The 15,639-nt window shown below is 54.1% G+C and overlaps 3 protein-coding genes across 3 annotated transcripts; 2 read left to right on the forward strand and 1 right to left on the reverse strand.

Annotated features, from left to right (window-relative positions):
* Positions 1-904: 904 nt before the first annotated feature.
* Positions 905-2,560, forward strand: A1O1_04651 (uncharacterized protein; the record flags this gene model as incomplete). Its single annotated transcript, XM_007725542.1, has 4 exons — positions 905-1,303; positions 1,365-1,482; positions 1,535-2,018; positions 2,074-2,560. The coding sequence occupies 4 exons, from the start codon at positions 905-907 to the stop codon at positions 2,558-2,560; spliced, it is 1,488 nt and encodes a 495-aa protein (XP_007723732.1).
* Positions 2,561-4,313: 1,753 nt separating this feature from the next.
* On the forward strand, positions 4,314-9,023 carry A1O1_04652 (uncharacterized protein; the record flags this gene model as incomplete). The annotated part of the gene is made up of 2 exons (XM_007725543.1): positions 4,314-4,368; positions 4,420-9,023. The coding sequence occupies 2 exons, from the start codon at positions 4,314-4,316 to the stop codon at positions 9,021-9,023; spliced, it is 4,659 nt and encodes a 1,552-aa protein (XP_007723733.1).
* An 883-nt stretch (positions 9,024-9,906) lies between these two features.
* On the reverse strand, positions 9,907-14,862 carry A1O1_04653 (uncharacterized protein; the record flags this gene model as incomplete). Its single annotated transcript, XM_007725544.1, has 2 exons — positions 9,907-11,109; positions 11,215-14,862. 2 exons carry the CDS (start codon positions 14,860-14,862, stop codon positions 9,907-9,909), a joined length of 4,851 nt encoding a protein of 1,616 aa, XP_007723734.1.
* Between the last annotated feature and the right edge of the window lie 777 nt (positions 14,863-15,639).

Below are 15,639 nucleotides of genomic sequence, written 5' to 3' on the forward strand. Positions count from 1 at the left end.
GGCATCTCACGGGGCACCTGTTCTCCGTTCAGGCGCGTTCACCGCCCCGCGTATCCTGGTTATCAGGACCCTTGTCCCTAATCGCGGCTCATCTCTTTCCCCCAAATGTGCCTTTACTCGATCGGGAGCATGGATAACGGCATGGCCATGGGTACGGATCCTGTTTGTTCCCTCCACCATCTCCCAAAGCCGCATCGCGTCCTTTATCCACGGCTGGCGTGCGATGAATTGGCTGGATCTGATTGATCCATTCATTTTCTGGTCTGAAGCAAGACCGCCCAAGGTGCTCCAGCGCGTGAGCTACTACAGAGTTACACTACGGACGACTGATAGACCCTGGTGCTGCATGATAACTGCGACTGAAGCCGCTGTGATGTGCTGGGTCTTCTCTTTTATCTTCCCCTACGGTTCAGGTTGAGTTGTCTTTGACTTGTCCTTCCTCGCATTTTCGTTGATGAGCTGTGGTGTCGACGATGTCTTTCGTTCTTGACTAGATACTAATCTGCGAGGTCCCTTTCCTCTCGTTGCTGTTGCACTGAATACGGTCGTGCCTTCTGTTGCGGGACAGTTTGCGCCTGCACCTGCGCCTGCGCTCTGTTTGAAGTGCTGCGTGTACCAGCCTGCTCCTGCTGTTTTTCACTCGAATTTCCTTCATCAGCGAGTCCTCACCTAGTCACTGCACCGGGGAAAACTTCTCTTCTTTTGCACATATTCTTTGGCAAGACAGGTTGTGTTGTACACGAACCCGACCTACGTGTGGTCGAGAGTTTTGAAAAGCATACTCCAAAGGATCAACACAATTCGCAGTTCAGTTCTTGCAGAGTTTCAAGGCCTTTCTTTCATTACACCGTCGAATACCTTGCAAAGAGCCTCTCCTTGCTCGCCTACCGACGGTTCGGGAATCATGGAGCATTCAGCAGCCTTCGTCCTCCTGCTCCTAACGGCCCTGAGCGTCACCATCAATGCAATCCCCACCATCTCAGCAGTTGGCTCCAAGTTCTTCACAAGCGATGGCAATCAATTCTTTATTAAAGGCAAGACCAGAACGTCGAGGCGGTCCGAAAGATTTGCTAATGGCTTGGATTATACAGGTGTTGCCTACCAACTGATCGAAGACGACCCTCTTGTCAACGCTACCCAATGTCAACTCGATGCTACTCTCATGCAGCAACTCGGCGCCAACGCAATCCGTGTGTACCACGTCGATCCTTCCGCGGACCATCAGGGTTGTATGAACGCATTCGCTGCTGCTGGAATCTATGTGTTTGTGGACATGGACAGTTTCAAAACATACATTCGTTTCGTAGGCGCACCTCCACAGGCTGTTTGATGATCAAGAGAGCAGGAGAACTGATGCAGACCAGGACACGACCGCTTCATGGACTTCGAACAAGTCGGAATCCTATCGGGCGGTTCTGGACAATTTCCAACAGTACGACAACACTGCGGGCATGTTTGTGGGCAATGAAGTGCTCAACACTTGTATGTTGGAACAGGTTGTTGGGACCAACGTTAAGATATTGACTCTGTGTAGTGGCCGATGCAGACTCTGCTCCTTACCTGCTGTCGGCTGCAGTCGATCTCAAGACGTACCGAGACGCTCGAAATTACCGCAAGATCCCCATTGGATACTCGGCCACAGACACAGCTGTCCTTCGGCCCATGCTGCAGGATTACCTGGTGTGCCGCCCTAACGTGACGGAGCGCCTGGATTTCTATGCTCTGAACAGCTACGAGTGGTGTGGATCGACCCCGACTTTCCAAACCTCAGGATATGCTTCTCTGCAAGCAGACGCCCAGAACTATCCGGTGCCCATTTTCTTTTCGGAAGATGGTTGCAATACGGTCCCACCACGCACTTTCAACGACCAAGCGGCCATTTTTGGCCCAGACATGGTCAACACCTGGTCTGGAGCAATGATTTACGAGTGGATCCAGGAAATGAACCAGTACGGGTTGGTTTCATATGGGCCGCCAGCCGGGGCGGACGTCAACGAGGGAACAAGTGTCATTCAAGGGTAACCATGGCTAACAGATGGATGCTACTGGTGGAGTGAAGCTAACTGGTCGTAGATTTACGCGTCAAGGTACACCGACACCGGTGCAACCCGACTTCAGCAATCTCTCAGAACAGTGGAAGACATTGAACCCAACTGGGGTAAAGTCGGCAGACTATGTCGCCAGCGTGACCCCGACGCCGCCAGCTTGCCCCAGTTCCACGGCGGGAGGATGGACAGTTGATCCCAGCGCGCCTCTGCCGACCATGGGTGCGGCAGGCGTTTCCGCAGGTATGCCTAGTGGTGTTCCGAAAGGCAGCATCACGATAACCACCACCTCCTCCACTGCGCAGACCAGTAGTACTTACAGTTCGACAGTCACTTCATCGGCGAGTTCCAGCGGCGGCAGCAGCAGCAGCACTTCGGGCGCGGCAAGCTCTGCCACCTCTCAAGGGGCTGCTGGCAGAATGGTTGCTGGGCCGGCGTTCTCCAACGAGGCAGGGGTTATGGGCATGGTGGCATGCTTGATCGCGGTTGGTGCAGGCGTGATGATCTGGCTATGAGACGGGAACCAGACTGGACGTTTATCTTCACGGTGCGAAGGACCGAAGGACACAATGACGGCAGGATTGGCGAAAAGTTCTAATGATGTGGCCTGGGGGATTGTACACAGTTTGATGAGCATCGGCGCACAGATTCATTCCACATTGGAAGGGGATCTTTCCTGGTAGTAGGTAACATCAAGTAATGTGTAAGAACAGCAACACAGTATCAAGGTCGGGCTGGGTACTAGATCTACTAGTACACAGTAAAGGCGTCCTTTTTACACCCTGCTCCTACTCCCTTCCAGACCTATGGAGGACAAGCCACCAACCACCACCAAAAGCTGGAGGGTCCGGCTTCAGTCCGAGGAAAATGCAGATCTCTGGAAGTATTTTCAACCTCGCATGATGCCGACGTCGAAGCGGGTGCATTACCAACCTCGAACAAGCCAGTCGAATGATTTCTAAGGCTTATCTCCACATCCCGACGTGTTAGATATTGATCTTTGCGTAGAGCTGGTTGGTGAGCTTGCGTTCTGTCGGAGGTACCTGGGGCAGGGAGGGGAGGTAGAAGTGGACACTTCAAGTTGGATATCTGGACATGGCTTTGAAATCCTGCGGTTTTATGACACACTTGGCATTGATACTGGACTTTTCCGACCGCAATCGCCGCAATCACCGGCTGTCTTTGCTTCGATATGACTTGATCACTGTATGCTTAGGTTCTGTCTCTAAGTAGGTACTCTGACATCTCCATTTTCGGCCGAAATCCATGGACGTCCGTTGGCTCTGCGGACCCCGGATTATCGTGTGTATCTGAGGTCCCTCGTGCCGCAGAATTGATGTGGGAGGAAGAGTCCTCATTATCGTTTGCCAAGTTGTACGCGGACCTGAAGAGACTTGTGGAGGACGACACGACAAATTGAGCATGCCACAGTGGTAAGGAGAGAGAGGATTGTTGCCTGAAGTAAGGTATTAGTGCTCCTGGACGCCAGTGGCTTAGAGCCTCAGACTAGTACTACTGTCTACTGCGCTATGCACTTAGTATCTTCATAAAGGTCGTCCATGTCCCAATTAATAGGTGACTCAGAACTGTGATAGGCTCGCTTGTTCTGGCATTATAATACTAGTACGTACTGCAATGTGACTAGATTCCCCTAACTCCGATCGCCGAGACAAAGTGACGAACTTGGGAGAAAAGACAGACTTCAATCTAAATCCGAGGTGACATTTCTAATCCCTCCCTCCCAGGTGCACTGTTATCCAGTATCATCCCTATCCTCCTACGGAGATCGATCACTGTCGAGACGAAAGGATCCCTGGCCGGCCCATCGTAGCCCGTCAACATGACTCTGGTCGCGGGGATACAGCTTAGAAATCCAAACCCCGATCCCATTGAGACGACATGCCAGTGGGTGACATGGTCGGTGTTCAACTCACTACTACAATGCATGGGTTGTCGCCCTACCACTATGCTATTATCGGTGACCTCTTCATTCTATATCAATCCCATCGCTTGATTTGCGCCGGTTCTTCCTCCTCCTGGGATCCTCGCGTTGGCTCGCTTCCCTTCTTTCCCTGCTGTGTTCCTGCGTGTCGTTGTTCCCCTGCCCTTCGGCTGATCCGTGCCATATTTCGCCCCGGACACGCCCCGAAATCAGTTGTCTTCTGTCTTGCAGCGTCCCTCGTTTGTTGAACTTCAGTGAGCCCCCCAGAGGTCAATCTCCCCCCAGCCTGAAAGCAAATCATATAAGACAGCAGGGACAAGGCAAAGATGTTCGGCGCCCACAGTAGCCACATGTACAGGCGCCGCTACGGCCGTCAGGACGGTAAGTTGTGTCAGGAATTGCGGATTCTCAAGGACACACTGACCTATACAGCCGTTGCCGACAACGATCTGCACCACATAGAGCAGCCTCCTCAATCGGCTCAGAACGTCGACTCCGGACACACCATGGGCGAATCTATCATGCCATCAACGAGCAATTGTGGCCAAGAAGTAGACGGGACTTGGGGCGAGCGAGATGTCGGCGGTCACGTCGACCGGGAGGCAGCCATGGCTGACTTCGAGGAGATGAGGAGAGAACTCACCAGGATGAGTCTACAGCGCACAGGCACCCGCGAGTCCAAGAGGGCACGTTCATTTGCTATGACGAGGACTCGGTCATCGATGGCTGGCAGCCTCAATACAACGTCGGTCGTAGACAGAGACGCCTACGGCGGGACTTCTGGGCCGGGTGATCTTGACCTCGATGCCTTCCTAAAGGAAGGCCGTTTCGAGAAGAGGACCGAGACTGGAGAATCTGCGAAGAAAATCGGTGTGGTGTACAAGAACTTGACAGTCAAGGGTGTTGGCGCACAGGCGACATTCATCAAGACCCTGCCAGATGCGATCCTTGGGACATTTGGACCGGACCTGTATCGTCTTGTCTGCAGGTTCATTCCTTCTCTTAGGCTTGGAAGAGGGCCTCCTACCAGGGATCTCCTCCGAGATTTCACTGGAGTGGTCCGACATGGCGAAATGATGTTAGTGCTGGGTCGACCGGGCTCGGGATGTTCTACGTTCCTCAAAGTCATAGCCAACCAGCGCGACAGCTATGCCGCCGTCGAAGGTACAGTGAATTACGGCGGCATCTCCGCCGAAGAACAGGAAAAGCACTATCGAGGTGAAGTCAACTACAATCCTGAAGACGATCACCACCTTCCCACCCTGACCGTCTGGCAGACTCTGCGGTTTGCCTTGATGAATAAGACCAAACGGCATGAGGCCGAAACGATCCCGATCATCATCGATGCACTGATGAAGATGTTTGGCATCTCTCACACAAAGCATACGCTAGTGGGCGACGAATATGTCAGAGGTGTCTCTGGCGGCGAGCGGAAACGAGTCGGCATTGCGGAAACGCTGGCCACCAAGTCCTCGGTGGTCTGTTGGGACAACTCGACCCGGGGCTTGGACGCGTCCACGGCTCTGGACTATGCGAAATCTCTCCGCGTCATGACGGACGTCTCCGATCGAACCACACTGGTCACGCTTTATCAGGCGGGCGAAGGAATATATGAAGTGATGGACAAAGTTTTGGTCATCGAAGAAGGGCGAATGATTTACCAGGGTCCGGCCACGCTCGCACGACAGTACTTCATTGACCTAGGGTTTCAAGCTCCGGAGCGTCAGACCAATCCGGATTTCCTGACCTCAGTCGGCGACCCTAATGAGCGTCAGTTCCAACCAGGCAAAGAAGATTCGACCCCCAAAACTGCTGAAGAGCTAGAGCTCGCTTTTCGAAGGTCCGACATCTACAAGCAGAATCTTACAGATGTCGAAGCCTACGAGCGAGACTTGCACGACTCGGGACACCAAAGCACCAAAGTGTTTCAAGACGCAGTCAAGGAGCAAAAGAGCAACAGCCGACTCCTGCCCTCCCACTCCAATTATACCGTCTCGTTCTGGCGACAAGTATTGGCCTGTACCATTCGGGAGTTCTGGCTCTTCTGGGGAGACAAGACGTCTCTGTACACAAAGGCCTTCATCATTGTTTCCAATGGCCTGATCACTGGATCACTCTTCTACGGCGAACGGCTCGACACCTCCGGTGCATTCCCTCGTACGGGAGCTTTGGTGTTCTGCATCTTGTTTCTGGGTTGGCTGCAACTGACCGAATTGGTGCGAGCGGTGAGCGGTCGTGTGGTGGTTGCCCGGCACAAAGACTACGCCTTCTACCGTCCCAGTGCCGTTGTGATTGCCAGAGTGCTCCTCGATCTTCCCGTCCTCGCGGTGCAGACGATTGTCTTCATCCTCATCATGTATTTCATGACCAATCTCGACAGGGATCCTGGCAAGTTCTTCATCACCCTGCTGTTTGTCTACATCAACACCATCTGCGTTACCGCACTGTACCGGATGTTCGCCGCCCTGAGCCCGACCATTGACGACGCTGTGCGCTTTTCGGGCCTTGCGCTCAATATCATGATCTTTGTTATGGGCTATGTCATCCCTAAACAAACTCTGATCAACGGTGTGATTTGGTTTGGTTGGCTATTCTACGTCAGCCCTCTCGGCTATGCATACGAGGCTGTGCTAACCAACGAGTTCTCCGGTCGCACTATGGAATGCGCACCTTCCAATCTGGTTCCTAACGGTCCGAACGTCGACCCGGCTTACCAAGGCTGTTCGCTTGCGGGCGCAAGGCTCGGGAGCAACACTGTCAGTGGCGACGCGTATTTCGAGACATCATTCGGTTACTCCAGGTCTCATCTCTGGCGGAACCTTGGCGTCGGTGTCGCCTTTATCGTCCTGTACGTTCTCGTCACGGCCACAGCATCCGAACTGTTCTCTTTTGCGAGGGAAGGGGGCGGTGCTTTGGTATTCAAGAAGACACGCAAGGCCAAAATGAGAGTCAAAGAAGGTGTCCAGCCTGCAGATGAAGAGAAGACAACTGCGGCTGAGCCGGGCTCCAGTGGATCTTCGCAGACTCTTCAAAACGGCAAAGACGATCCAGTCGACGGCATTGTTCCAAGCAAGAGCATCTTTACGTGGGAGAATGTGCAATGCGAGGTTCCATACCATGGCGGAACGAGGAAGCTGCTGAACGGAGTCTACGGATACGCCAAGCCAGGCCTCATGATCGCCTTGATGGGTGCAAGTGGCGCTGGCAAGACGACTTTGCTCAACACGTTGTCGCAACGGCTTACCATTGGCACCGTGTCCGGGAATATGCTTGTTGATGGCCGTCCGTTGGGAATTGAGTTCCAGAGAGGTACGGGGTTTTGTGAACAGAGGGACATCCACGACGGGACTGCGACGATTCGTGAGGCGCTCGAGTTCTCGGCCATTTTAAGGCAAGATCGCAGCATTCCCAAACAGGAGAAGCTGGCCTACGTGGACAAGATTGTGGATCTGCTGGAACTGAACGACATGCAGGATGCCATGATTGATTCCTTGGGCGTTGAGCAACGCAAGAGACTGACCATCGGAGTGGAACTGGCAGCCAAGCCGGAACTGCTTTTGTTCCTCGACGAACCGACCAGTGGGTTGGATGCGCAGTCTGCGTACTCGATTGTGCGATTCTTGAAGAAACTGTCGCATGCCGGTCAAGCGATCGTTTGCACCATCCATCAGCCGTCGTCCATGTTGATCCAACAGTTCGACATGGTCCTGGCCCTCAACCCCGGCGGCAACCCGTTCTACTTCGGCCCGATTGGCGAGGACGGGGCGGCGGTGGTGGAGTATTTCGCCCAGCGCGGGACCCGGTGCCCGCCCAACAAGAACGTGGCCGAGTTCCTGCTCGAGACGGCGGCGAAAGGCGGCACGAGAAGGCCCAACGGCACGCGGGTGGACTGGAACCAGGAATGGCTCGAGTCCAAGGAGAATGCGGACTTGATGGAAGAGATCCAACGGCTCAAGCGCGACCGGGCCCAGGAACCACCCCAAGATGCCCGCGTGTTACGGGCGTTCGCGGCGCCCGTGCCACTGCAGACGTACGAGGTCACCAAGCGGACGTTCCGCCAGTACTGGCGCGACCCGTCCTACCTGTACTCGAAACTGTTTGTCAGCGTCATCATAGGCGTGTTCGCTGGGTTCATCTTCTACAATCTGGACGACTCAGCAACCGGGCTGCAGCTCCGGCTGTTCGCGCCGTTCATGATTTTGTTGATTCCGCCGACGATCGTCAACGGCGTGGTCCCCAAGTTCTACATGAACCGCGGGCTCTGGGAAGCCCGCGAGTACCCTGCGCGCATCTACGGATGGATCGCGTTCTGCACGGCCCAAGTGGTGGCCGAGATCCCCATGGCGGTCATCTCGTCGGTCATTTACTTTCTACTGTGGTACTATCCGAACAATCTGCCCCGAGACAGCGCGGCGGCCGGCTACACGTTCCTGATGACGATGCTGTTCTACCTGTTCATGACGAGCTGGGGCCAGTGGATCTGCGCGTTCGCGCCCAGCTACACCGTGGTCAGCAATGTGCTGCCCTTTTTCTTCGTCATCATCTCCGTCTTCAACGGCATCATGCGGCCCTACTCGCAGCTGCCCGTCTTCTGGCGCGACTGGGTCTACTGGATCAATCCCAGCACCTACTGGATGGGCGGCGTGCTCGCCGCCACCATGTCCGACCTCGCCGTGCACTGCACCGTGGGCGAGGAGACCCTGTTCAACGCACCCCCGGGCCAGTCGTGTGCCGCGTACGCCGCCGACTACGTCCGCGCCCAGGCCCACGGCTACATCGACACCCTGGCCAACGGCACCTGCGCTTACTGTCCCTACGGCTCCGGGCCCGAGTATCTCGCCACGCTGAATATCCGTCCCGACCAGAAATGGCGCGATTTTGGCATTTTCCTGCTCTTTGTCTTTTCCAATTGGTTCCTCGTCTATTTCTTCATCTACACCGTGCGTGTCAAGAAATGGTCTTTCGGCATGTCCTTTCTGTCGGGAGGAGCACGAGCAATCACCACCATGCTGGCTAAGGTTTTCGGAAATAAATAAGGGAGCTTGATGAGATTGAGTTGCTATTGCTGTTTGCAGCTGGCCCGGGGGACAAGACAAGGTCCAAGACTGTGTCCTTGATGCACTGAACATTAAAGGACGAAGCAGAGCTGAGTACACTTAGAGCTGAGTTGTTTTATTTGATACTGGATTTGGAGAAGCTAAGAACCAAACCTGGATCTGAACAAGTGACATGGTGTCAAGAGTGCACTCACTGTATGTTGTGGATTTTCACCTCCAGCTAGAATGAAAGAAAGAGAAAGCGACGGCATCTGATGGGGACGGAGGGGAGAGAGATCATCAGCATCAAATAGAGAGCAACGACATGGTAGATCCATTCATAGAGAAGAGGAAGAAGTAGAGAGCAACGACATGGTGGATCCATTCATAGAGAAGAGGAAGAAGTAGAGAGCAATGACATGGTAGATTCATTCATAAAGAGGAAGAGAGTGTAGAGTTTGTGATATAGGTTGATTAAGTTCTAGTTCTGTTCTCTGTCCTCTGCTCTCTGCACTGCTATGTCCAGCCACCCAGCAAATCAATCGTCCATCAAATCTAATAACAGAAAATCTACTTTTCCCCGCCCAGTCTATCTGGGTAGGTAGGTCTGGTACCAGTACCAGTCAATTGGTATGGCAAACAAGACAGAAAGGATAACATAGCATATGTAGAGGAGTCGACTCCTCAAGACAGTCGGACTCTCTTGCAACTCCGAGCTCAAGCTCAAGCAAGGTCAAGCTTCCCAGAAACAAGGCAAATGCGAATCCATAGCCGAAGACAAGACAAGACAAGAAAGACAAGATGTGGCATTGCCAGTGATATGTCCCCAAACAGAAAAGAATGCAATGCAGATGCAACCGAGAAAGGCAAGGACAGAATTATTCTATTCCCTCTTTTCGTCGATCCTGTCGATCGGGTCACTCGCGTGCGTCATTGGGGTGACTGTGACTTGGTCATGGAATGTCGATGAAGTTGTAGTTGGCGTGGTGTCAGACGGCACTGTCGTCGAGGTTGTCGGCGTATCCACAGCTGTGGTTGTGGTTGTAGGCACTTCGCTTGGCTGGAGCTGGTTGTTATTGTCCTTCTCAGGATATTGCTGAGATTGTTGCTGCTGCAGTTGCTGCTGGTGCTGTTCGGGTTCACTGCCAACCTGAGGCGGGGCTTCAAGGACACTGCCCTCCTTACTGGCGTCGGGGCTGGCCAGCTCTTTCTTCCCCTTGCCCCGGTTCTTGGGCACGCGGACCAACCAGTACAAGAAGACGGCGCCGGCGATGTTGAAGGCGATATAGGCCCACATCAGACCAAAGTTGCGCCACATGTACTGCGGATGGGACGAGACGGAGCTCAGGAACTTGTCGGTATTGGAGACCGAGCAGAAGCTGCAGCTGTCAGTGGCCGTCGGGTTCTCCAGGTATCCCCCATTCGAGTCGATGTAGGAGCGCATGTACTGCCCACAGGTCTGGCCGTTGGTCGGGCTGAAGTGAAGGAACTCGTTTCGCGCGCACGTGACGTTGGTGTGGGCGACGGCGGTGCTGAGCATGCCGTCGATCAGATAGGTGAAAGGGGACACGCGGTACATGAAGATCCAGAACCCCGGCAGCGCCTTCGGGCCCACGAGCACACCGCAGAAGAGGAGCGTCAGCGAGAAACACAGGTTGGCGATGTTGCCGCCGGTCTCGGCGTCCGCGATCCCCGCGATCGTCATGTGTGCGAACGTCGAGGTGAAGAGCAGGAAGGACAGCACGTAAAGGAACATCAGAGCCCCGCGCTCGTGCACGGTGCCCGTCGGCTCCGCGTTGCGGTACAGCCCGATCGGGTAGTACCATGTCACGAAGATCAGCACGGCGCAGAGCAGTCCCCAGGGCAGTTCGACAATGATGTTGCTCATCATGAACGCCCTCCACGAGTATGTCTTGCTAGGCCGTTCTCGCACCTCGTACAGTGACCGTTGCGTCACGAACAAGGGCATGATCTGCTGGCAGAGTTGGCCGAAAATCGTCATCAGCATGAAAATGCCGAACATTTGGTTCTGGAGGCCTTGAATCGTGTTGCGCGCCATGAAGAAGGAGAAGCCGATAAAGAGACCCTGTTTGGTGGGAATAGGGGTTAGTTAACGGATTGCTTGGGTGGGGAAGAACAAAAAGGAAACGAATATATATGGTGGCGTGTATGGAGTAGGTGGGAGACTCACAGATGCAATACAGAGAGACAATTTGCTGTAAATGTAGGATGGGGTACGCCAGTATTGTTGGAAGACACGCTTCTGGACTTCCAACAGCTGCTGGAAGAAAGGTGCCGCAAACTCGCGGTAGCTGGCCTTGTCGGACTTGTGGGAGACCACAGGAACCAACTTGGACCGGTCGTGTTTTAGTTGCTCGAGCTCGGCACGGACGCCGTGGAATTCGGGCGAGTTGCGCCATGTTTCGACCCAATCGATGTCTGTATGTGAGCCCGGAGCAGCACCAATAACTTCCAACATCCATTCCGCAGGATTGGCGTCCGGGGGACATTGATGGGCGCCATTCCGTTCGAAGTAGTCAGTCAAGGTCTTGGACGACTCGCCAATAGGACCGAAGTAGACCGTCCTGCCACCTCTGGCCAGGAAAAGAAGTCGATCAAAGCGTTGGAAAAGCATGGCGGACGGTTGATGGATAGTGCACAGGATAGCCTGGCCGTTGTTCTTGAGTTTCTCCAGAAGATCAAGAATGGACCAAGAGGTCTGCGAGTCGAGACCGGAGGTGGGCTCATCCAAGAACAGGAGGAGTTGTGGCTTGGCCGCCAATTCGACGCCGATAGTAAGTCGTTTCCGCTGCTCGACGTTGAGACCCTCACCAGGCACACCGACAACGGCATCGGCATATTCGGTCATTTCGAGGAGCTTGATGATTTCCTCCACATACGCGAGCTTCTCTTTCCGCGGGGTGTGAGCTGGTTGACGGAGGAGGGCGCTGAAGTTTAAAGCTTCTCGGACCGTGGACGTTTCCAAATGCAGATCTTGCTGTTGAACATATCCTGTTTTCCGCTGAAACGACTCATCTCGCTGTCGGCCGTCGACCAACATCTCTCCAGTGATCACACCCATGGTCACACGAGTGGCGAGGACATCGAGGAGTGTAGTCTTTCCTGCTCCAGAGACACCCATAAGCGCCGTCAAGGTTCCGGGCTTGACCCAACCATCAACATGATCCAAGATTCTGCGTCCTTCTCCTTTGATTTTGATATCATAGCACACATCTTTCCACTGGAAAATGGCGGTTTGTTTCTGTATGATGCTGGAAATGGGTTTCAGCTCAGTGTGGTCCTTCTGCGCCGTCACCACAGTGCCTTCGCCACCGGCCTCTGCATCCCGTGCAGCCTTCTCCTTGAAAGCGGCGGGTTTATGACCACGTCTGAAGACCAACACTTCGCCCTTTGATTTCTTTGCGGCGACAAACTCCGCCGCGACCAGATAAGTGGTCATAAGACCGATGAGGAAAGCAATCAGAATGCCAAAGTTCCGCCATTTGTGCGAATGATAGTATTTGTAACTGCTGTTGATGTAGTCATCGCCGTTGACATAGGGTAGACCGGCTCGAGATCCGACAGTAGAGCACACTCTGTTCGAACTGCCCACATCGTCGTAACCTGCACCAGAGGGTACGAAAGCTGCACACCCGTAGTCGCGGTTATGGAACTCGTTGATCATGAGCGCTTCGAAGCCGTACGCCACCGGGTCGAGGTAGTTGATCCAACGAGCCCAACCGAGCATGTAGTTGACGGGAATGGCGAACCCGGTGTAAATGACGATGGCCAAAATGAGAATTGCTGCGGGTGCCAACGCTTGACTAAGTGTGCGAGACACGGAGGCAATGGTTCGGAAAAGCATACTCATGACCAAGGTCAAGAAGAAGGAGATCAGTATGAAGAAAAAGAATGCTCCGGGCTCTCGTCTCAGATTGGTCAGGAAATATAACGTAACGTTGAAGACGATGGTGTTGCAAATCTTGTACGGCATGTCCGTCAGCATCGAGGCGAACGCTTCGGCGGAGGGATGGTAGAGCGCGTATCGGGCGTGCTTTTCGACAATCGGACGTTGAGCGTAGAGGGTCAGAATTTCCAGGGCGGAACCAAAGGCGTTCATCAAGATGGCGAAAAACAGCAATGCTCCACGAGAGTAAAACGAGTTGGTGGTCATGTCGAGGTTGTAGAAGATGGAGCCAATGATCAACGCCAAGATGGTGTTGCCAATGAGCTGGGTCATGGTCAAGCTGGGGTCGGCCACCAACCGACGGAACCCGCGCCACAGGCACAGATTGATTTGTTGGACATATGACAGAGTGTATGGCGAGGAGACGCGTTGACGCTTGGCTTGTTGCAATCGTCTGGATTCTTTGAATTTCTCCAGATCCGGACCTCCGATGGGATGTGCCTTGTCGAACTCTTCGATATCTCGGAGCAACTGGGCACGCTCTGGACTCTCTTTCCACGCCTTGGCGAACTCGGCAGCAGTACGCGGGACTCGATTCTCGAAGCCCTCTCGGATCACCCTTTCATGCGGATTCGTCATGGAGGTGAGGAAATCGGCCGTGGTCTGACGATCGGGACAGTGGAAGCCCATCCTGACAAAGTACGCTCTGGCTTCATCTTTGGGGCCAAAATAGATCTGGTGCCCTTCGTACAAGACGATGGCCTTGTCAAAGATGTCATAGGCACTCTGGGGCGCCTGGTAGATGGCGACCGCGCAGGTGGCGTTGAGAATGTCGGTGGAGATGCGCAGAGTCTTACAGAACTCGATGGCGTTGGCGCTGTCTAGACCGCGAGTACTGTTGTCCCAACATTGAAGCGGAGACATGTTCAAGGCCGCCTCGGCGATACTGACACGCTTCCGCTCTCCACCACTGACTCCTCGGATATAATCGTTCCCGACGCGGGTGTTGAAGGTATGACGGATACCAAAGGTGGCCATGAGGACATCTCGCATGTGGGAGGCATAGGTGCTTCGAGACACCCCTCCAGGAATGTGCCGGGGGGCTCGCGCGCGAGCGGCGAAGTAGAGGGTGTCGCCCACCGTCAACTGAGGGAAGTGCACGTCTTGTTCGGCCGTGTAGATGGCCTCGCCACGGAAGTGCTTGTGCATTTCATGAAAGCTGATTCCCTGGTAATTGATATACGAGTCGTCGTCCACGTTGAAGCCGTGGGTTTCGCCCGCCAAGGTCTTGAGAAAGGTCGAGCAGCCGGAACCGGGGGGCCCCAGCACCACCAACATTTCTCCCGCGTTCAGCAGACCGTCAAAGTCACGAAGGATGTCGATTCTGCGCTGGCCGACCCCCATCAGTCTGCGAGCAATGCCGAGCACTTCGAAGATGATGTTGCCGACGGACTTCTGATAATCGGTGGCGGCACCGAATCCATGGGCACTCAGGTTGCGAAAGGCGACACCGGCGGACCTGCCCACAAAGCGGTCATCCTTCTGCTGGGCGTTGAACAAGGCTCTAATCCAGGCGCGGGGCTTGAAATTGTCCGAGTGGGGATCTAGGATGGAACCGGGCTCGACGTCGAAAGGATTGTCGTCAATAGAAGAAAAGGTGGAAGATCGAGTCAATTGCCTGGCCAGGTCTTTGACACGGTCGGCGCCGTCATCCTCTGAACTGCTGGAAGTCTCGCCCTTCTTTTCAGGGTCTTCCGGAATGGTGGAGGGATGGGAGCCATCTTCTTCGTGGTGGTGGTGGTGGTGGCCTGTATGAACGGGGTGGTATTCCTCTTCCACGTCCGATTCCCTGCGGTGATGAGCTGGATTCCCAGCACCACGGGTGTCCATGGTGTGGTCGAAGTTGGTGGTGAAATTCCCGACTAGCGACATTGTGACAATGTCTGTCTAGTGGTCAAGAGTGAGGGGAAGATGAGAACGGGCGCTGCCCAAGCGATCAAATAAAAGCAGCAGCCAGTTCTTAAAGGAGTGGTAATAAATGATGGATGAATAATTCCAGTAAGCCAAGGGATCCAATTCAACCGACGGAAGTGCGTCTGCCCGTGTGGTATCGGATGTGGGAGATATGAGGGGGCGGCGGATATAAGGCGTCCGGGTCACACCTTAGAACTGCGTCTGCCTGAGTGAAAGAAGGCGTTCGGACCTGTCTGTGTATTGACAAGGAGCGAGGAAGGCGGAAGAAGAAGATGGTCACGATGTTGAGGAGACCAGGGAGTGAGTGACTGGGCAGGATCGCGACATTGGCAATGGTCCGAAGTGCTAGTGGTAGTGACTGTGGTTGTGGGCGTGGACTTGGCCGTGGTTGTCTCGTAGGTAGGTATCTTTTCGTCTAGTAGTCCACATTCATTAGTAAGTATTCTGGGATCTCCTGCCCTTTCTGTCCAGTATACGTATACCAATAAAATAGTAAGCCGGTGCAGTGGGTATTAACAATCAGGGAAAGGAAGCTGGGGCGCAGACAGAGACACAACACCGGAGCGGACATAAAGCTGCCATCAGGCTGCCACTGAAAATCGCACTTTCCCGTTCATAAATGAGATGCCACTAGACCCCAATACGGTTTAGATTCCACCCCCGGCTCCGCCAATACTGCCGCACAATTTTATGCGACCGGCTCCCGGAACCTTGGCGGCGACACAACTTTGTCGG

This window comes from Capronia coronata (genome assembly GCF_000585585.1).
Source record: "Capronia coronata CBS 617.96 chromosome Unknown acBCG-supercont1.4, whole genome shotgun sequence".
Classification (NCBI taxonomy): Eukaryota; Fungi; Ascomycota; class Eurotiomycetes; order Chaetothyriales; family Herpotrichiellaceae; genus Capronia; species Capronia coronata.